The 24039-nt window shown below is 37.9% G+C and overlaps 1 protein-coding gene across 2 annotated transcripts in view; it reads right to left on the reverse strand.

Annotated features, from left to right (window-relative positions):
* Positions 1-24039, reverse strand: part of TRIM63 (tripartite motif containing 63) — a 98422-nt gene that overhangs the window by 6914 nt on the left and 67469 nt on the right. For both annotated transcript variants that reach the window (XM_044060062.1, XM_044060064.1), the window contains exon 8: positions 17946-18059. In XM_044060062.1, the coding sequence (XP_043915997.1) occupies positions 17946-18059 (114 nt within the window). The remainder of the gene's footprint in view (positions 1-17945; positions 18060-24039) is intronic.

The following is a 24039-nucleotide window of genomic DNA, read 5'->3' on the forward strand; positions in this document are numbered from 1 at the left end:
TGCCCCATATGAGAAGGTCTAGGGTAGGATAGGGTTTAACCTGGGATTATAGAGGGTCAAAGCCATTTGCTTATTAAATGGAGCTTAAGCTGTGATTTGAAAGCTCTAACATTTGCATGTAACATTCAAAGGGATAGCATTCTGTAGTTTGGCATTACTGTGGTATTGTGAGAGTTAGTTGTAGTGAGTAATAAGTTACCTTGAGAGCAAAAAGACCCATTTAGGATAGTGGTATTGTATCATATTATTTAGATCTGGGCAATTTTAGGGTTTATAAAAAAGCTTGTGTACAACATTAAGCTGGGATAGTGCAAGGTAGTGTGAAAGTCACACAACGGGCATATTAATTTGGTAAGAGCTAGATAGTAGTGTATTCTGTAACGATGGTTAGCAGCAAATCTGGTGAGTTTATTATAACCTTGCTGAAATTTTAATGGTAGTGAAATTTGAAGAGTTATATAATTAGAGGAAGAAAAACAGAGGTGTGATAGTAGCAGAATGTGGTTATGCATTTCCTGGCTTTATCAGTAAGGAAGGTCTTCGCTCTGTATAGAGTACCTGTATTTTGGTGAGGTTTTTAAAATTAATATTAGTATGTTGTTGTGTCTTTCGGCTTTTCCCGGTTAGGGGTCGCCACAATGGAACTCCGGTCCGCTAATGATTGGCAGTAGATTTTTACGTGCTGGCTTGCCGGGCCTAACACACAACCTTCAACGAAGGAATGCCCATTCACGCATGTCGCCACACAGAAGACGCTCTAACTGAGAATCGAACGGGCAACGTCTAACTGTGAGGTGACAACGCTACCGTAGCACCACCACCGCAGTATAAAATTAATATTAGTATGTGATGGTCGAATTTAATCTGACCATCAATAATGACACCAAGTAATTTAGTCATGTGGGATACCAATAGTAAGTAACAGGGAAGTAGAGAAATCATTTTGCCACTTAACTGCTTGTGCCCTATTTGAGAGATCAATGTGAAACCACTGTCATGAGGAATTGGTACGTCCTATGGATGCAAGTTTGTTCAACAGTTTTTGATGAGATACAGTGTCAAAAGTTTTTGATAAGTCTAAAAGAGGGCAATGATCATATTTCCTTCATTTCTGTAAGTGTTATTAGCAAGGTTTACCACCACAGTAGTTGTTCTAAGGTGAGGGTGGAAACCGTGTTGGGTGAGGGAGAGAAGCTGCTTATTGGTTAAGTGATTGAGAAGTTGTGTGTTTATGCATTTTTTCTAATACTTTGGACAGCAGCAATAGTATAGTAATTGGCCTGAAATTTGAGAGATCACATGAGGCACTAACCTTTTGTAAGGGTATAACAAATGATTTTTTCATAATATTCTTGTAATCTGAAAAATATCAGATGTGGTCTTTGTCTTCAAACTTGGGGAAAAAAGATTTATGTGATTATTTTCCCCCACTGTAGTGTTACCTCCTGTTACAACTGTGAAACAGCTGTTATGAATCATTTAACTGCAGTTCTGCTTTTCTATGGACTCTTGACTCAGTATCAACATGTGTTTAGGCCAAGATACAGTACTGTCACTGCCATTTTATGTCTTAGTTAGTCCCTTCAAAATATAAGCTTTTATATATCACTTATTGTCCTACCTTGAGGTTCCTGTATATACCAGTGCTCAAACGACTCAGTCCACTCACAAAACCATTATACTAGAGAGACCTTCCTGCATTTTAAATAATGGAGAATGCACCTTCAAGAATCTAATCACAGCAGTATGTGAACCTTCTTGCCTTCTCTCCTTTGAAGTGCCCAGAATCATAATACCTTTGTAGCGCTATTCCTTGATCATTGTAAGACTTTCGCAGTATGTTCCTGCTATGATCCCTGGTGCTTTATCCACTTAATCTGGTTTGTGCATCACTATCTGCTGAGGCATATGCCTCTGACCAGCGCCTCCCCCAACTAGGAGCCACCTTATTGACATTTACTTCCCATGTCTGTCTCTGCTGCTGTGGTAATATTGTTCTTCCCATCATTTCTTCCTTTTAGTTTTCAGCCTTCCTACTTTTTCAAACTATATTGAAGAGTTTGCAGTGTAACAATAGTGATTCTGTTTCTGCTTTATCTCCATTCGTAATAACTCCTACCATTAAACCATCTCCTGTAAATAATAATGCCAGTGGTTCCATTGTATTACCTTTCTTGACTTGGACCTCCAGTTGTAAACATCATAGTTATTCCTCTTGCCTTATATTTATATCGTCATGTTTGTTTTGTAATTTACCTTGCCTACTTGCCCTGCTTACTGCATTTTAATGTACATTAAAATGAATGAATTAATTACATTAATGCATTCAGTTTGCATCTATTGACTTTCACACTTCTGTTTTTTTTCATTTGTTAACCAGGTAAGCCTACCGGACACAACTGTCCCATTTCAGAGGTAAAGCAGGGTCACTGTCTGGTCAAGTGACTTGGTGAAAGTCACATAGTAGACAAACGGAGATGGAAGGAATCAAACCCTGTATCTTCAGCAACAGGAAGCAGCTTGTTAACAGCTCAGAACTTAATGCTCTGTGCTGACTGCCACAGTTGCTTGCATATAACATGGTATATCAGTCAAAATGAGTGTTTATACCATGATCAGTCCAGAGTGTATTTCATCTGTATCTCTGCATGCATGCATGTACAAGTTATATTCTACTCTGTAACTTTGATTGCCTAAGTCATGGTTGTAAGTAGTTTTTGGACCAACCTTCCCTATTCACAAACAAATAAATAAACTAAATAAGAATCATAATTTTTTAAGGAGGGAGGGTTGGCATAATGGTTAAGGTCTTACCCTCAAACATGCATCACGCAGGGTTTGATTCTGACTTCTGTTTATTAGCTAAGCTTGTAATGGTCTGTAGACTGATAGCCTGGTATTACCTATGTACCCACTATGGGGACTGCAATCTTTTATATACATAAAAAATTATGACTATGTCTGATAAAAATGACAGTTCTGACCTCACAAAGAATCTGTCTTTTCTTTGAGAAGCTATGTGACAGAAGAACATTTATATATAAACAAAAACAAAAACAAACAAAAGAAGAATGCAGAGTCTGGGAGTCTCATTCCTGGTGACCCTCTTATTTGCCTTATATTACTTATTACTGGACCTATTCTGTTTTCCATAAATGTTAACAACCCAACACCATGCATCCAAAAATGATTATATACTTACAGGAGGGAACTAGAATGCTTTGGCAGAGGATAAAAGGGATAAGCTCTCAAACATTTTTTTCTTCCTAAATTAATTCCAGATATACAAAACCCATGTAACCTTTTACATCTTGCTTAGGACTTCATAACCTGATTCTCCATGGTTTACCTTTCTTTCCTCATTACAGAAATCTTGACCGGGGTAATTTATTTGTAGCCCATGAAAAATTATTATACACAGTTAATGATGTAGCAAATGATCCCCTTACTTGTCTAATCACTTAGAAGTTTTTCTTGTCACTAAACTTTCAACACTGTAAAAAATCTGTGAAAGAAGATTGGAGATAGACCTTAAACATAGGAATTTTAGAGCTACTGCAAGCTGCAGAGAATATAAATCAAAGTGTATTAGTTCTGTTGACTTCAAACAATACACACACACACACACACACACACACACACACACGCACACGCACACATATATGTGTGTGTGTGTGTGTGTGTGTGTGTGTGTGTGTGTGTGTGTGTGTGTATGCACACATACATGAGTATATAATGAGCTTTTATTTTGTTAGCCAAATCCCACTATCTGAGTGGGAGAACAAACTGCCTTCATTACCCAAGTGACCCACAATGCCTTCCACAGGCAAGTGATCACACCCTCCCCATTTAGTAATGACAGCAACCACCATATGGTGGCTTGGTGGGCTGAAAGTAAATCCCAGAACACCTTTTCCCCCTCACTCCTCCTCCACAGGTATGCGTGGAAGGTATGTTTTCCACTCCATCATGCCCTCCCTCCCTTCTCGGATGGGCACACACATCCTCCTTTGCTTGTGACATCAAGCCCCTAAGCTACTAATCAAACCTGGATCAGCTAGACTGTAGTTGGAGGTAGGCCTCTGGTGCAGGGCTCAGTTTATGATTTTTAATAATTAATTACCCTTTCTAAAAAGGGTCACCCATTTCCTATGCTTTACTCTGCTTTATGCTGACTGTAAATCTAGAGTAGATGATATTTTATATAGCCTTTGGTTTTGCCTTTGTATAGAGAAGGGTTGGAATAATAATAACAACAGGTTAAAGCAAATACAACAGACTAAACATTATATAAACTGGAAATTTGCTATTTCATATAAAACCAGTTTTGTCATGAAATAAGCAAAGTTTGTAATTTTAATTGTGCTGTTTGCTTTAGTAATATTTTATGTATCATCTCAATGGTTAAATTTACAAAGTATTAATATGAGTAATTTATCTACGCTTGTGATAGTTATATGAGGGCATACAAATGACAAGCAAACTAAAAAAATCCTCATGGAAACTCTTGATTCATATTGTAAACTTGTAATTTTTCACTTTAGCAACTTGTTCAACCTATGTTGTAAGTCATTTAGCTAATTCTCAATTATTTAATGGTGGATACAATTATGTTATTTTATACTCATCATTCCACCAGTGAAAAGGACAAATAATTCATGCTGCTTTGGAAAAATTCCTGACACTTTCTGATATTCATGTAATTTGTTAATTTGTTGTTCTAGAAATAGTACATACAGTTACTATGTATTTTGAGGATTGTTCTGCCTGCCTATTTTTTATGCTATCATTTGCATTACATTATTTACTGTGAGCTAAAATCAGCAAAAATATACCTGACAAAAATGAAAAAAAAAAAACTTTGATTTCAATCACATTGTTTTTATTTCTGTTTGTTAGAAAGACCTGCATTGATTTTTGTGTGTCAGACTCAACAAATTTTGATATAAACAGATTAGCTATAAGATACAGCCTGGCTTCTTGCAACACACGTCTTATCAGCTGAATTTGTTTCAGTTCTATAAAAGGCTTACAATAAGGGTAGACAAGAGGAATCACAGCAAATGTCACATATTTTTACTTTAGCAAGGCCTTTGACAAAGTACAACACAGGAAGCTGTTAGGGAAGATGACGTACAAGAGCACAACACTAAAGTCTTATTATTCTAGGAATTTAGATTTATATCATGTTTCATTTTAAAAACCAAGTTCTAATATTCGGTCATTTCAACCTGTGGTTTGAAGACCTTTGTATTAGCTGTACAAAGAAAACTTTTTAAGGAGTGGATTTTGTCCCAGGAGTAGTTATGCTGACTTATAAACTATATTTCAACTATATTTGTAGGTTACAGTACCAGTCACAAACTTTGTATGGTTCCCAGAAGAGCTCATAAACACTCAGTTGTCATCACTGTGCTAGCAATCTGAAGAACAAAAAAATACACCATGGAAAGTCCTTCTCTGTTCTTGCATCTTCTCCCTAGAATTCACTGGTCTCTAGTACTGCAGAATTCAGAGAAGTAATAAAAATACTCTTATAGAGCAGATATTTGTCAGAGTAGTATTGGACAACAAAAATGTATTATGGTATGTGTTGTTTTCTGTTTGTAGCTGGAGTAAAAATTAAAACTCACTACTAGAGTAAGAGTTAAAACTTAACATTAAGTGCATATTTTGCCTAGTTTTATTTATTTATTTTTTGCTGTCTGGGTTAGTCCTACTGGGCTAGTGGCTTTTTTTTTCAGGGAAGACTAGAGGGGGTATTTATACTACTAGTGGAAATTTGGCAAGGGCATCAGGGAACTTCTCTTACACTTTGGAGGACAGGAAGTGAAACACCCTGTGGAGCTGCTAGGTGGTGCCAGATGGCTGCTACTGCAGGTCCAAAAATCCCAAGATGAAGGAGTTATAGAGAGTGCAGCAGAAAACCTACTGAAGGAAGGAAAAGGAGATGAAGTAACTGTTACAGAGCTGCAAAATGGAGGACTGGAGACACACGTGCTGATAAATGTGATAAACCAGGCAGAGCAAAGGAAGGAGAAGAAACTAGATGAAGTGATATGGTTGACAGAGTGTTACAGGAGGAAGAAGAAACGGACACACTGGAAACAGAAACCACTGTTGTTGAGGGAAGAACAATGTAGATATTCTCATCTGGTGGAATATCCATTTTAAGGGTTTACCCCTGCTACAGGAATTTTTGTTACAAGAAAGAAGTTATGCAGATGTAGCAAGGCAGGGAAGAATGGAAGAAGGAACTGAGAGAGGACAAAGATTTGCAATTACTCATCAGACACAGAGAAGATGACCAATGGTAAAAATAAAAAGTAAAAGTGTTGGTAGTATGAACAGGTATGACATTATGAATAGTATTATTTTGCCACTAGGGTTTGACACTCAAGACATAAAAGCATTAATTTATTTGGAGCTAAACATTTTGTGAAGTAACATTTAAAAGCTGTAGCTTGCTGGAAAAATTTATGACTGAGATAAAAAAAGAAATGCTGTAGCAACATGGAAAATGATTTATTTCATAGTTTGGGACTACAACTAAAAAGAAAATAAATATGCAGTTCAGGAATTTGGATATGGATCAGCATGAGGCAAAACTGTTTATTTTTTTCTTTCACTATGTAGTGAAGTGCATGAAATTAAAAAATGTGATGAAAGAAATGTATGAACTGGGGATTGGGAAGTATGAGTAAGAGTGGATGTTAAGGATGTGAAAATTCAACATCTTTCAAATACAATAATTGTGAATAGTAAGAGAGGACTTGTTAGGTACTGGGGACAACCCAAAACATGTTATTTCTGTGGGGATGAAAATCATTTAACACAAGACTGTAACAAATGAAGATGGGGCTAATGTGGGGAGTAGGGACATACAGCAAAAACCTATAAGTCTTTTGTAGAAAATGTAAGGCATGTGAGCATTTCTGGTTTGACTGTCCCATATTAGAAGAGGAAAGAGTAGATGAAGAGGAAAGCTCAGGAGAAAGAAAAATAGTGGGAAATATTATTACAGAAGGTGCTGAAAGAGAAAGGGATTTAGGGAGGGTATACTGAAGAAAGGTTAAACAAGGAAGAGGTACTTACAGGAGACAAAATATATAAGACTAATAGTGATTTATGCATATACTAATATAACTGAGAGACAACAGTTGTTTGAAGAAATAAAAAAAATATGTGTTAGTAAATATACCAACAGTGATGTTAGGAGATTTTTAACTGTAACCCGAGGAAAGAACATGGAAAAAAAAAACACAATATATTAAGATGTTAAGGAGTGTAATAAAATGGGGAGTTTTAAAAGTAGGAGAGACTAGAGAATGGACAAATAAAATGGGAATTTTTAAGACTGAAATTGATTATATAATTTATTCTAAAGACATGAAAAAATAGTGGGGGGGTAGAGATGGCATAGTTTTTAGATCATAGAACAGCAAGGGATTAAACATGGAAAAACAAATGATAAAGGATAGAAAAGAGATATAGTTTAAAAATGCAGAAGTAATAATAAGAGAGAAATATTATGAAAAGATAATATGACAATGAGACCATTTTATAAAAATTGGACACAGTGTGGATAGTATATAAGCCAGAAGTATAAACAATATATTTAGAAGTGGAAGGAAGAACAAAAATGAAATAAGATGAAATAGAAATTTTACAGAATTATAAGAAAGAAATGGAAAGAGGAAGTGACAAAGTAAGGGAAATAGAAAACAGATGTTTGAAAAAGCAGAGAAAAGGTAAAAATGGTATTAGATAGGCAAAAATGTTTTTTTTTTTTCTGAAAGGAAAGAAAGAAGAGGTTTATCCTTTTTTAGGAAAAGAAGTAAAATGAGGCAATGAAGGACAGATGCTATTTTAGATATCAAAAAAATAAAAAATAAAAAAATAAAATGCAAACAAGAAGATATTATGGAGGTGTTAGAAAATTTTGTAGAGAAAATTTATGAAAAACTAGAAATGGATGGGCAAGAAAAATGGAAAGTGAAAAAAAATCTGAAATAGTAAGTATTGTTCTAGAAAATTATGTAACAATAGAATACATAAAGAAGATGATAAACAGGGTAAGAATGAATCAGCTTCAGGATTAGATGGTAAAAGTTGTGAGTATTATATATTATAAGGAAATGAATATGAATGAAAGATACTTTTTTGACAGTATTAAATGAATTTATAAATAAAGGTATAATGAAAGAAAGATATGTGGTGGAATGATAAAATGTATATGGAAAAAGAATGAAAGAAAAGATGTACAAAATTTGAGGACCATGACACTAGGGAATCCTGACTATAACATATAACATATTTATGAAAATGTATTTATTTATTGAGATTTGATTACTGGGAAAGTCTGACTGGGTAGGAGCCCATTTTCATTGCAGGCTGTGGGAGAAAAGTTCCAAAGTATTACAAAACATTTTAACAACAATAATTTTGCAATCTTTAAAAATAATAAAAAAAACCCACTGCAGTTTAAATAATTATACCAAATTAGACATAATATAAAAACATTGCTTAAGAATAGATACAACTTATATGACAATGATTTAATATTTAGAGAAAATCTAGTCAGTTTATAGAGAAATTAAAGGTAAGTTAATATAATCCAAACAGAAAGGTCAACATGAACTGAGAGAAAGACAGGGTAGAGGGGTTGAGAAACTGATAAAAGTAAGGAAGTGAATGAAGAAGGGAGAGTAGTGAGGTGTAAGGTATGAATAAGTATCTGTTCACATTTAGTAATATAGTTTATCCTGGTGTTGAGCAAGAACAGAGTAAACTTTTGGCTAATAAGTCTTTCAGAATGATTTTAAAGGTTGGGAGGGTATTGTCCTGCTGGATACAGGTAAGGTGTTCCAGGCCTTAGCAACATGGTACAAGTACAGACAATGCCCAGCAGATTTGATAGGCTTATGGATAGACAGAAGTTTTTGGTTATTGGATTGTAATGATTGACTGGGAACATTTGTGTAGAATGTTATTTAGTGCTGGACAAGCAGATAGATGCTGGATAATTTTATAGGTGGCAAGAAGCTGTGTATATTACAACACAAATACTATAAAAAGATGGAGAAAGTATTGGATGATATAGGAGGAGAAGGGATTTATGGTATAAAAGGAAGAGAGGTGAAAGAAATGTTAATTGTAGTGAAAGAAGTAGTAGAGATGATACTGAAAGAAAATGAAGGTAAGACTTATAGAATGTTTAAAATGTAAAGTGAGTTGGTTTGGCATAATGCTAAAGGTAGTCACCTCAAAAACAAAAGGTACAGGGTTTGTTTCTCATATGAGGTTATTGGCTAAGCTTAAAATAACCTTTAAGGGCAGTTAGCATAGTATTCTCCTTTGAATATAGATAAAGCTTTTGATAAGGTGAGCCATGAAGCAATGTGGCAGATTTTAGAGACATATGTCATAGGAGAAAAATGTCAATATACTAAAGAAATGTTATGAAAATTCATGGGTGCAAGTTATGATAAATGGATGGATGTGGAAAAATAAGTGTTAAGAGAGGAGTAAAACAGGGATGCCCAATGAGTATGTGCTTATTTGTATTAGTAATGAATGCAGTATTACAGAAATGCATGTATGAAATGTGGGAGGCAAGATGTGAGATGGAAGGAAATGTTACATTACCAATATGAAGATGATTTAGTTCTAATTGCAAAAATCAAGGGATGGATAAGTGAGGTTGTAATAAGTATTGAAAAGCTGACCTGCATTTAAATAAAATAAAGCGTAAGAGATTTGGTGAGATAGAAACATAAACAGAATATATTTCACTAGAGAGGAAGTAAAGATCTTGAGAGTGATATTTGGTGAGTACCAAAGTGTAATAAAATAATGTAGAGAGAGAGAGAGGCACAAATAAAATAAAAAGTGTAGACAAGTTTTCACTTATTTTTTAAAAAGACATATATTTTTAATACTTCTGTATCAGGAAAAATAGATATGTTACCCACGCAAATGGAAAAAAGAGTTATTTGAGATTTTTTAGCTTAATTTGGGCTCAAGGCTGAATTTGGTTTGAAGAGGGATAAGGATAATTTATAATAAAAACAAGAAGGCGGTTTGGATTTAAAAAATCCAGTGGTACACTGAGCATCTATTGGATTTATTTTGGGTATTGAGAAAGATAAAAGAAAGACAAAAAAAAATGATAGGTAAGATGCTACATGAAAAATATGGAAATTAAAAAAAAAACAGAGAAAAGAAAAAAAAGTGACAGGATGGAAGAAAAAGAATATGACAAAAATGAAATTATGGAAGTTAAAGGTAAGTGAGTTGCTGAAAAAAGAATAGAAAAGAATGGTATAATATGATTTTAGAAAAAAAAGCAACGTACCCAATGAAGGAATTATAAGAAGAAGAAAAAAACAGGAAATAATAGAAGGATAAATTATTTTTTTTTATAAGCCACAGAATGTATTTGTGGAGAATTTTATTAAACAAGTTACTTGTGAAAGGGAATATGGAATGTAAGGTAACAGAGGTATGAAAGTGTGTTGACCATTGTGAAGAAGAAACAACAACATTTTTTGATTAAAAAAATAAAGAATTTTAAGAAAAGATTAAAAATAAAACTAGTACTCTGGATGGAAGAAGAGTGGACAACCAAAGTTATGGTGAATAACTTTAGTAAGTTAAGTGCTGATTTTCTGATTTTCATATAAATATTGCTGAATTTAATACCCATGGGTTTCATTTTAATGTCTTTGAGCAGTAAACAAAGATTTGCAAGGAAAACATTTGGATGAACATTTGGATTTTTATGAACTCAGATGGCAGCTTAGATTAGATGCTACTAATAGCCGTGGGTTAAATGATGCATGTTAAGTTAGTTCTGTTTTAAAGTTGAAACATTACAAAGTATTTTAATTAGGAATGTAATTAGAAAAATCGAAGCTTTGTTCTTATTGGTTGGGAATGGTCACCTGAATGTTGTGTGTTTTTATTTAAATGGAAGTTCAAGTATTACTTATTAGTTCTGATGAAGTTCTTGTAGAAAACAGCCTTAACTTATTAAAGTTTTTCACCATAACTTTGGTTGTCCACTCTTCTTCCATCCGTAGTAGTAGTTTTGTTTATTTTTTTATTTTTGGTTAAAAGTTTAAAAATGAATATAGATGGGAAGGCTTTAAATGTATACATACGAATATTATATTGTACAGGAAGTATAACAAGGTAAAGAAATGTGATATTGAGAAATGGGATAAAGTACTGTTTGTGACTATAGGGGTGTTGTGAAAAAAAGATGAGAGAATTTGTTATACAACAAGAAAATGCAAGAGGATGATGTAATAGCTGAAATAAGAAGATTGTTGTGGAAGAATGGGTGGTGGGATAAAAGGTAAATATAAAAGTAAAAATAATGAAAGGAATAGAACTGTTAAGTTCTTTTGTGTTCATACTTTTTCCTTTTTGTGTTGATAACTTGTAAATAATTTTGATTATGAATGTAAAATGTGTATAATTGATTTCATTTGTTTATTTGTTATAAAATGAATATAACTGTTAATAAAACACTCCTTACTGTTTTCAATAGTTACTGTGGGATGTTTTTGCATCCACTTGAGCTACCACCAAGTCAAACAGATAGGACCTTGATTTAATGTCTCACCTGAAGAATAACACACTCAGGAATACAGCACCCCACGTATGCTGCTTTGCGGTGTCAGTAATCCACATATCTGGTGGGAGAATAGAACCCCCATGGTGAGGCAAGGATTGTGAGGAAGTGTGCAATGACACCTACTAAAATTAACATAGTGGGTTAATGATCAAAAGCTACAGTTTAGTGTTAGGAACTACAAAGCTATGCATCTACAGGGGATGGGGGGTGTAAGTATGGGAGTGAAATACAGGAAAAGAGAAGGGCAGATATAGTGAAAGTTTAGAAGGAATGAAGACTGTATAGTATTTATCCCGTCTAAACTAAACCATACCACCCAATAAACATGATATGTGCCAATGGATAATATATTTTTCTTCTGTGTAGGGAGAAGATTGGCTCAGAGAAAGCATATGCCATTTTCACTGGATGTAGTGTGTGTGTGTGTGTGGGGGCTGCTAAGGCCACATTTAAATTGCTTTGCACTGCTCTTTAGGAAAAGAGGTGAACAAGATGTAAAGCAAGGCATTACATGATCAAAGAACGATCACTAGGGGATTCATGAAGAAAATTGAACTACTGCAGATGCACATTATACATGAAATATGGAAGAAAGATGTAGAATACAGCCTTAGTCTGTTTTGTGGTAGTGATTTGAGCATAAGGTAGAAGGCAAAAGGGTAGAGGAGAAGTGGTAATCAGCTGTAAGATGAACAGTTGTGATGGTATATAGATCATTTAACAAACTGAAGTACTTTTGGAATGACAGGAGGTGGAAGGAAGGACAGTTTTTGCAGAGATGACCAGTATAAACTCACAAATTTGGTGTACCACTACTCTTCTTTTATAGACTTTTTTGTAAGTTTGTTTACTCATTAGAAGTCCTATGTCCTTTGGCTGTTTTTTTCTTTTAAAGTGCTCTGTATTTCAGGAGTGACAGGCTTACAATCGTCTCCCATTTGGTTTCTGATATATGGAATGGCTACCAAGCTGCTCTGCACAAAATGGTGAATCAAAATACATTTCACAAAATCTAATATACTTGTGAAATATACAAAATGTAGATGTTTAAGTTGTTCTCTGTAATGTCCCACCCACCTAACGATTTTGTTATAGCTTTTTTAATAATTTATTTTTATTTACAAATGCAGTATGAAATCACTTACATAAATATGTTACAGTTTTACTTCTATCAATTAATACATTTTATTTGTATTATGCCTGTACCAGATATATGTTACTGCTGTCTGCTATGTAATGCCTTTATTGTTGCTCCTGCAACATAGAGAGATAATGCCCTGAGTACAGCATCTGACACAACTGGCAGACAGGATGTGCAGGTCCATCCTTGTGAAGCTGACCACATAGCAACTTTAATCTCTCACAGCAGGGGTAGTGAGTAGCCTTTAATATAGGTGTGAGGAGACATAAACTCACATGGTTGAAGACACTGTGGGTCTTCAAGGTGACACAGAGCATGTCTCCCAAGCCAGGAGTGGGGATTAAGACATCACAAAAATGCACCCCTAGACTGCATGCTGGCATGAGTTCATACTGCCCTCATGGCTGCCTGAATGATGCCCCTCCTCTAACTATATCATACACTGGCTGAAATACCTAGCACAGAGGAATAAATGGGCTATTACTGACAGGGAGTGATACCTGATGGTCAGCAGACGTGAACAAAAAGCACATAGAAAAAATACTTCTAATGTTATACTTGTAACAAATCTATGCGTGTTATAGATCTATAAAAATTAGTATAGAATTATGTATCTGTTATCATTGTCCTTAGATGTGACTGAAAATACCTCTTAACAACTGACGCCAACAAACAAAGAGGTGTAGAAGAGCTACTCTCCAGATGTTGCTTTGGAAATGGAACCCATTTATGGAAAGGACATATCAATGCTCAGATTCCTATCAGGCTAGTGTTTAGTTTGAAAATAAGAAATAACTCCAGAAACCTATTTAACCTAATATTGTCATACAATTATATATTAAAAAATTTCTTACAAGTAACACATATGTACTTCTTAACTGTCCAGAGTTTCTCAGAATGTCCACATTTTTCCCTCATATTTTTGGCATGTTTCTCATAAAATTGTGTTTTTCTGTCAAATCACTAGTGAATCATTAAGGACTGAATTCAGAAAATAATGGCAGACATTTAAGTTTCAGACTTCATATCCTTCAGAAAAATTCATGCTAATGCAAAACCTGTTAGTCTATCAACTTTCTAAGTTTGTAAGAGCAATATTTAAAGAGTGTCCCTATTCTGGGGCCTTTGTTCCCCCATTATTTGTGGCTTTGTCCAGATTTCTTGCTCTAAGAGGTTGAGAGGTATTATATCTTCACTAAACCAAACTGCCAGATTCTGAACTATTGCTGTTTGGAGTCTGTACTTTATTTGGCTTATGGTTTCTGTAAAATATAGTTAATGTTTGAATTGGGTAACTGTATTAACTAGAATTATTATATGTTAGAATAGGAAATCTGTTATACTGTGCAGTTCACAATACCTCTTAACTGTCCAGATTTTTGCTGAATGTCCACATTTTTGCCTCTTATTTTTGGTCTATTCCTGATAAAATCTTTGTTTTTTTTTTTCTGGAAAATTATTGGGGATTGTAGTCACTAAATAATACTAAATAATTACAGACATTAAAGTTTCAGACTTCATATCCTTCAGAAAATATATAATAATGTAAAATTTGTCATTCTAGCCACCTTCTAAGTTTATAGGAACAATATTTAAAATATGTCCTTATTTTTGGACCTTTGTCTCCCCATTTGTTCTGGCTTTGTCCAGATTTCTTGCACTGAGAAGTTGAGAGGTATGGTTCACATAACATTCTACGGCGACTGAGAGTTATTTGTTTACAACTTTGTGTTATGATTATTTTGTGCGAGCTTGGTCAATATTGATAATGGTGTTAAAGCTCCCTCTAGTGACAATATCAAGAAAGCTGTTTAACAAGTTGCTGCAGAATTTAAGGTAAGACAGTAGTAGAATGTAACTAAAACACACTACAGACAAATCACATTGTGCAGTTATGTACATGACCTGTTTTCTGTCTATAAACTTGTTATTTTAGTTATCAGTTGTTACTCCTTTAAGGCATTATATACTCTAAATTTCAGTTCATAATTTTCATTTCTATAAATGTGACAGCCAAATGGATCTGCTCTATTTTAACTGGATGCACAGAGAAAACAGCAACATCTCTCTTTTATACTAGCAAGGATGCATTATATAAAAAAAAAAAAAAAATATATATATATATATATATATATATATATATATATATATATACGGATTCTGTAGTAGTATTGTAGTGCATGGAGGTAGCTGATTATGCTCTGATATTTGCAAAAAGACAAACCAGTTAAGCACAAGAATGGCACATGCCTTGAGCTTAACAAATGTTAAGCACCACCTACAGAAGTTGTTAAGGTCTTGTACCATGCTAGGAAGCAAAATCTGCCTGTACTGACCAGCAAATGACAGTAGCAGAATAAAAAAAAAATTGTTTCTGCCTGCTGCCCATTCTGGTAATGTGTCCATAAGTTCCTGTTATGAACTTAGAAACTTGCTAGAATAACAAGATTTGTCTTGATATGTATTTTCTGAAGGATACGAACTCTGTAACTCTGATGCATTATTTAGTGACTTCAATCCTCAGTGGTTTGTTCAAAAAGCACAGATTTTATGAGGAACAAACCGAAAGTATGAAGCAATAATCTGTGCTTTCTGTGAAAATATGGATAGTGGGGAGGCATGAAAGCTAAGTGTAAATGTGATACTGACCATTAAGTATTTTATGACTTTGAAAGCTAGAAATACCTTTGTGATTTTTCCCCCTAACTAGTAGTACATGGAGCAGATCAAGCTCCATGCACTACAAAGAATTATGATCGTTTCCCCAATCATAATCCTAAATTATGTGTTCTCAACATGGATGCCAAGAACTCTCGAGGTGAATTTCTTGGGACCCATGTCTTGAACATATAATGAATGGGTTATGATCAGTGAACTGATCATAATCCTGTGTATTAAGCACACACATCTAATTATGCATTAAACATTTAAAAGGAAACCCTAGTATTGTATGTATGTGATGTACGGAAGTATAATGGAAACCTCTATAAGTGTCTCTCCTCAACAATCTGGATATAGCTTTTTATTTATTTATTTTATTTCACATTTGTTTACCAGGAAAGTCCGACTGGACAATAAGTCCATTTTCAGCAGATGCCCGGGGAGAAAAGCTCCTAGACATACAGTGAGCGAGAAAAAACTTAACAATTTTACAACTAAAAAGCTGCTAACAAACTTAACAATTTGCATAAAGTTTCTTAAGTGATCAATAGTAAATATTACATAGCATTTTTAAAAAGAAAACAAATTACAACTAATGGAATTTTAAACAGGATAGAAAAACAGACTAGTAGCTAAGGTTGCTATTGGAGAGTACAGAAGTTGTATAGGCAGATCTGTTTGAGCCGATTACTTTATATACAGGCTTTACAAAATTGGCCAATAGATGTAAGCCTGAGCTACGAGGATTGTTAAATGAGAAATGTGTAGAGAGAGAGAAGAAGAAACTAGAAGGAATTAAGTTTAGATAGCATATAGTGAGGTTGCAAGGTTGAAGCTAGAAGGAATGTTAAGGAAAGTGCGTAAAGTGAAAGTAGAAGTGACCAGAAGTATTTACATTTAGAAAGTATTTATTTAGTTTTGTGCGAGTTAGGTGGTGACTTGGCTTATTCTAATGTAATAATTTTTAGCCAGGTTCAGTACGTGGGCGGATCCATGTAGGAGACAGGTAGGCTTTTAGTAGTTTTTTGAATTACACTATATTAGTGTTGGATTTAATGTCTAGTGGAAGACTATTCTAAGCTTTGGTGACATTACATGAGTATAGGGATTCTCCAGTGTGATTTTTGCTTTTTATTTTTTTCTAATAGTGCTTTATTGCTAGAGCGGAGGGTCCATTTAATAGAGTACTGTGTTAGTAAGCTCTTTAGGGCTGTTTTTTTTCAGGCTGGTTTATAATGTGGTGGGCCATTTTGAGCTGATTATATTTTAGCAATGAGGGGAATTCAAGCAATGAAAGTTTTCTGAGAGAGTGGCAGTGGTGGGATCTACAGTAAGCACCTGTTGCAAATTTTGCTATTTTAATATAACAGGTTTCTAGTTTTGTCATATGAGACTTCTTAAGGCAGGGTGCCTCTGTAAGTGATAGAAAGGCAGCACTGTATCCATTCTGCTGACAGCTTTGCTATCTGTGTGAAATATAATATAGTTCACCATGTTTCTGTAACCTATAGAAGGTCAGATGCTACATAAGTGCCTCCTGGTTGCTTTAATGCTTGACTTTTGTTAGTACTGTTGTGTTAAACACAGTCATCAGGCTATCCTTTCCTATATACTTGACTTCTATGCAATGCATGTGAAGCATAGAGCCGCCCTTCTGCTATGAGAGTCAATATGAAGAGGGACTGTCTTATGTACTGAATAAGCATGAGATGTGGGGCTAAACAGGAGAGAAAGAGAGAACCATATGTGTTTCTTTATAGAGACGGAAGGGAGGAAGGACATTTCCTCAGGGCATACCTCCCAACCTGCAGATGTTGAAAGCAGGGCAAAGGTCCTTCAAAAACAGAAACATCCTGCTTAAAATCTGGACATCTAATTATCATAAAATTGGAATATGAAATAACACACAACTCGTCCCACTTCCTGTAGGGAGGAATGTGAGATGCTAGTTAGAAACACTTGTTTAAAAAACAGAGTGACAAAAGTGATGGAAAATATAAGCACATTGTCAAAGAGACAGTGTGTAAAATATGTAAAATTTACTGATGTGTATGCAAGATTCTACCATACAAGGTCATTTATTTTTGCTTCAGAAAAAGGGGGGATGTAAGATGTGTGCCCTCTTTAAATTGTTGTTGCCACTAGTATGTTGGTCATGTGTGGTTTTATGTGTACTGGAAAGCTTCAAAAACCACATGTGATGGGGGGGGGGGGGTTCACAAAATTGTCTGAAGGGGTAAATCAAGCTTGAAAAAAGGCAAACCTCCAAAAATATGGGCATCCTGTGCAGGGGTAAACCAGGCCTGAAAATAGGAACATTCCTCCAAAATAAGGACAGTGGAGAGGTCTACATCAGGGCTATATACAAATATTTTCCTCAGGGCTACCACCATCAAACTATGTAGAGTAAACAACCTCCTTCTTAAAAATAAATCTAGGAAATAACTCAAGTAAACTATACCCATTAGAGTAGAGGGGTATTTTTCTTAGTTTTCTTACCATTTCTTTTCTCATTCTGAGAGTCTTCATCAGTGTCAGGTGAGTCAAAGGCATTTTCTTGTGTTTCTTCTTCCTCCTCTTCTTCTTCCTCTTCTTCCTCCTCGTCATCTCCTTCTGTCAAGAAAACACAGTCATGTCAGTGAGTTAAGGATTCTTTCCCATCAAACATTGTATGTGAAGTTGTTCATCTCACCTTCATTCTTATACATGGGTAGATCAGCTCTGAGTCAGCCACTTTACTAGCTGAAGATCTCAGAGTAGCTCGAGGCCAGGTCCCTATCCCATGATGCTCTCTGTTCTACATCAGATCTAGTTTGCCACTGCAACAGATCGGAGGTCATCGGAGAGCTCGGGCCAGTTTGTGACAAATTTTTCTATTTTTTTCTGCTTATAGCTAAATACATTTAATCTTATACAGTTATACTGCCTTTTGGACTTGTTAGCCTTTGTTTACTTTAATCCTTTTCAGAGTTTTGACGAGATTTCATCCTTTTCAGAGTGGCTGCTCTTAGGCCTTTGGCCATGCCTTAGTTTAATCCCTATCCTGTTTAGTGTGAATTTTCATAGTATTGCTATTACTAGTGTGTGTGTGTGTGTGTGTGTGTGTGTTTAACTTGTTATTAGTTAGAGTATATTTAGAAATATATTTAGATATTTAGATATTAGATTGTTGTTATTTTATGATAATTGTTCAGTGGATCTGACAACTCAGAGTTGTTTATAGTAGCTATTGTCTGCGGTGTTTGTGTGTTGTTATTCAGTAATCCCTTTGCCTTCAGATTAGTGTTTACTGTGGTGTTGCTTCTAGTATGGCTGATCAAAAGGAGAAGCAAAAATCAGGATTTAAAAAGTGCCCAAAATGCGGGCAGAAGATGTCCATCACGGACGCCCATGTGAATTGCGTCTATTGCTTGGCGGCAGTTCACCTCCAGGACTATTGCTCTATCTGCTATTCCTTCAGTAGCAGGGTTTTGCTTGACAGAAGAAGGAAGTTATTGGCTAGAGGGTTATTGAAGCCTGATTTTCAGGAGTCTTTGGACAAGGCTGACCAGACCTCCAAGTCATCGAAGGGGTCGAAGTCTTCTAAGGCTTCCTTGGAGCCCAAGTCTTCGGCTTCGAGCTTTACTGTGAAGGTGTGGTCGCCAGCTCCACAGTCTTTGGAGCCGTGCACCAAGCCAGTGTTTCGGAGCAGGTCCCCGGTTTTGGAGCTGGTCTCCGAAACCTTGAAATCACCTATTCTTCAGTCGGTGGTGTCTTTGGTTCCTTCGACTCATTCTTTGAGGACCCTCTCTGATGTAAATGTGGACTGGGTGGTGCCAAGACTTCTCGAGAACCCAGCACTGGCTAGATTATTATCGACCTCGACCCAACCGGTTTCAGGGCCTAAGACCATTTCACCTGCTGTGACTACTCCTCCTCCGAGCCAAGCAGGGCCTTTGGAGCCAGGGGAGGAGGACCTGATGGTTGTGGAGCCGAGGTCAGTTTCAGTGCCATTGGCTCCGTTAACCCTGACTTCTTCGGTACCATTGGAAGAGTCTAGGAGATAACACTCTCTGGTCGGTTCCGGGGGGGGGGACAGTCAAACTATGCATCGGTTCCGACCCTTCCTCTTGGAGCATCGGCGTGGATGAGCTCCGCTCCGTCCTCTGGCTTGGAGTCCACTGTCTCGATGCCGGGGAGGTTGCCATCTTCTTCGGAACTGGCGGCTTCCTCGGGTCAGAGCAGTGGAGCCATCGATGCTGTGAGGAGGGTTATGTCATCCAAGACACACACTTCATCAGGTCCCTCCTCCTCCCCTAAAGTGCCACTTTCTGCCTCTACATCGCAGGTCCCTGTGAAGCGTTGAGACCCAGAGCCTCAGGTAACCCCATCGGGTGAGCCTTGTTCTACTTGAGACCTCACCAGAAGTTCCCACTGATGAGGTTCCCAGGAAGAAACTTTGTAAGAGGAGGCATTTATATTTCCCACAGGAGTCCTTGACATCAGACACCGGCTTAGAGGAATCAGAAGGATCCCCCACGGTCCCCCTTGGAGGATATCTCCTTTTGCTGATATCCTGAAAGTCCTTAAGCAGAGGGGTGACTGGCAGTCCTTTAGCCCTACTGAGGATGAGTCGGTGCTCCTGAAGGCCTTTGGGTCTCAACCTTCCACCTCCTGGGTGACTCCGCCCTTCAACAAACTAATAGATTTGGTTGCTCGAAGGGCATGGGAGTCTCCTGATACTATGGAGCCAGTCCCTCGGAGGCCCAACAAGTTTATCACTTCCCACCAAGACAAGATGTTCCTCACTAAGGGAGTTCTAGTTAATGCCATGGTGGTGGTGGCGGCCACCAAGAAAGAGATGTCCGAAACCTCTTCTACTGTCCATCCACCTAATAGGGATTCTAGGACTATGGACAGGTAGGGGAAATGCATCTTTAGTTCTGCGACCTTTGCTATGCGATCGCTTATCTACTTGACTCATTTTACCTGTCTTCAAAGAGATCTCCTAAAAGAGCTTGGAGATTCTCTGCAGGGTAGTGCAGATGAAGGTGTCTCTGAGAAGGTGACAGCCCAGCTTAATACCCTTAATTCCATAGTTAACTCATCCATGAAGCTCATTTCCTATGCAGCTGATGGGTCGAGTCTGGCAGCGGGTTCAGCAATAGCTCTTTGGAGACATTCCTGGATGTGCTTATGCTCCTTTGCGGAAGCCTTCAAGTCTTCCTTTGTCAACACCCCATTCGATGGCTTGTCTCTTTTCGGGCCCAAAGTGAAGGAGACTTTCACTAGGTGTGAGCAAGAGGGAAAGACTCTATCTGCCGTAGGAGTCCATTTTTCCACCCCTACTAGACCATACCCCAAAGGGCAGAAAGGTGGAAAAATGTGGTTCCAGAAGTCCCAAGGAGCTTTCCAGAACACACATAGTGAACCCCCCTCCAGGGGCAGAGGAGGGTTAATAATGGAAGACACCACCCCGACGGCAGAGGGGGTCCGCAGAACCAGAGTGACAGGGATCAGTTCCTTGGTAAGCCCTATCAGCGCTCCTGAAAGGAGGCCCATCTGTCCTACTCTGGAGGCAGTCGGGGGTAGCTTGGCTTTGTATCCACATGCCTGGCTAGGGATTACAAGAGATTCTTGGGTACAAAGCATCATTACCAGAGATTGCATCATTCCATTCTTAGAAACCCCACCTGTTGGGAAAAAATCCCAGACGTTCCACCCAGTCTCAGGGATCAAGCAGCCATAGAAATCCAGAGGCTGCAGGAAAAAGAGTCATCTAGCCAGTCCAAGCAGACCAGATAGGATCTGGAACTTACTCCAGATTCTTTTTAGTTCCAAAGAAGACAGGGGACCGGAGGCCCATCTTGGATCTCAGCAGGCACAACACATTTGTTAAGAAGGAGAAGTTCCGGATGGTCATGCTTCAGTCTATTCTCCCATTTCTCAGAATGGGTGATTGGATGTGCTCTATAGATCTCAAGGATGCGTACTACCATATCAAAATGGCCAGACCATCCAAAGATCATCTGCGTTTTCGGCTGGGAGCCAGTCACTACCAATTCCAAACACTGCTCTTTGGACTCACAACAGCCCCCAGAGTGTTTACCAAATGCATGGCAGTGGTTACGGCTCACCTGAGGCATCTAGGATTCCGAGTGTTTCTGTATCTGGATGACTGGCTCCTCACTGCCGCCTCCAGGCATCAACTAATTCTGTCCAGGGATCACACTCTCAATCTCTGCTCTCAATTAGACATCACTATCAATTTCAAAAAGTCTGCATCGCAGCGTATCTCCTTTATCAGAGCATAACTAGACACCACCACCACCACAGTAAAATTGCCCCTGGACAGAAAAGACACTCTCCGAAACCAGGTCTCAGACATTTTGCAGAGCAGAAAAGTACTGGCCTCTCAAGTACTGAAGCTACTAGGTACCATGGCAGCTACACTCATAGCAGTTCCCGTGGGACGTATGCACATGAGGATTCTTTAATGGTTACTATTCACCCAGTGGTCTTACCAACAACTTCCCATGTCATTCTTAATCATGATTACAGACTCTTGCAAGAAGGATCTTCACTGGTGGTTGACAGCCAACAAGTTACATTTGTTTCTCCCCGCTGTCAGCCACGGTGACCACAGATGCTTCTCTGATAGGATGAGGGTTTTTTTTTCAGGGAAGAACAGCCTAAGGCACCTGGTCGGAGACAGAGTCACAGTTGCACATCAATGTTCTGGAGTTGAGAGCTGTGCTTTTGGCATTGCAGCACTTCCATGACTCTTTTCCTCTAGGGATGACTGCGATACAGACAGACAACATGTCTGTGGCCTGGTACATCAGCAAGCAAGGGGGAACCAGGTCTTACCTCCTGTGTCGAGAGGCCTTGAGAATTTGGCAGTGGGCAGTATCCACCGGGTGCTTTCTGATAGCAATGCATATCCCCGGGAAATCCAACGTGATAGTGGACAAACTAAGCAGAGTCATTCTGTTACCGCATGCGTGGTCTCTCAAAGATGAAGTTGCAGAGATGATTTTCTGCAGATGGGGCCAGCCTTGCTGCAACCTGTTTGCATCCCCTATGAATGCCAAATGCAGAACTACTTTGCCCTGAATCCCCCTCTGGGGGACAGCCCAAGGGACTCGCTCGTACACGATTGGCCCCCCGGGACTCCTGTATGCCTTTCCACCTATACCCCTGATCCTGAAATTCTTCCAGAAAGATAAAAGCCTGAGAAGGACTGTGATCTTAATAGCCCCTTTTTGGCCTCGACAGATTTGGTTCCCCTTCCTCCGACTTTATCAACTGGGGGAACCTTGGATTCTGGACCCAGTTCCAGACCTGCTGACACATTCGTCAGGTGCCCTCCATCCCTCCCTTCGTTCCCTCAGACTGACAGCTTGGCTGCTCCAATTCCCAACCTAGCCAGGTCACAAGAATTTTCTTCGGAGGTACACTATATTCTTGTATCTTTGCATAAAGCTTCCACCAGAAAGTTGTATGCTAGTAAATGGAAGCAATTTGCTTTTTGGGCCTCCCAGAATAACATTGATCCCTATGTTGCCCCGATTGCTAGTATTCTAGAATTTCTATCTAGGCTTTTTCATGAAGGTGCTGCAGCTGCCTCTATTAGAGTTCAGTTGGCCGCAATTTCGAATTTTCACCTTGGAGCTGAAGGTTCTAATTTTATGTCTCACAAATTATGTAGGGCCTTACTGAAGGGTACCATTCATCTTACGCCCCCTGTTAGACAACCTTTGACTCCCTGGAATCTAAATTTTGTACTGTCACGTATTATACTTCCTCCCTTTGAGCCTGCATCATCCTGTCATTTGAAGTTTCTTTCTTGGAAAACTATTTTCTTGGTGGCCATTACCTCAGCGTGTAGGGTGTCTGAGTTTCAAGCCCTTTCTATCGAATCCCCATACCTGGTGTTTCACCCAGACAGAGTATCACTGAGGACTAATCCTTCATTCCTGCCAAAAGTGTGTTCCGAGACTAACCTGAATCAAACTATCGAACTTCCAAACTTTTTCAGTAACAATTCTAATAAGTTGGAGTACATGTTGCATAAACTTGATGGCCACTGACAATTGAGATTCTATTTGGACAGGACAAAGGAATTTAGAAGATTTGACCAATTCTTTGTATCTCATGCGGACACTAAGAAAGGATTACCAGTCTCTAAAATCACCCTTTCAAAATGGTTAACCGACTGCATTAAATTTCTATACTCTTCAGCAAACCAAACTTTGGAGCATGGCGTGAAGGCGCATTCCACTAGAGCTGTTTCCACTTCTTCTGCTTATGCGGCTCGATTGCCTTTGGACACTATATGTGCAGCTGCCACTTGTTCTAAGCCGCATACCTTTATCAGTCATTACAAAGTGGACAGGGCCTCCAGGGACAGGGTTTCCTTTGGTTCCACTGTCCTCAGGTATATACTCCCCTGAGTCACCCAGGATTAGAGTGCTTGGGACACTACCCATGTGTAAGAATGAATGGCGAGATTGAACAACTTCTCATAAAGAAGTTATGTACTTACCATAATGTTCCATGTGAGTTGTTCATCTCGCCTTCATTCTTACATTGCCACCTGCCTTCCCCCTCC

Source organism: Protopterus annectens, chromosome 1.part2 (genome assembly GCF_019279795.1).
Source record: "Protopterus annectens isolate FY-2018-M chromosome 1.part2, PAN1.0, whole genome shotgun sequence".
In the NCBI taxonomy this organism is placed as follows: domain Eukaryota; kingdom Metazoa; phylum Chordata; order Ceratodontiformes; family Protopteridae; genus Protopterus; species Protopterus annectens.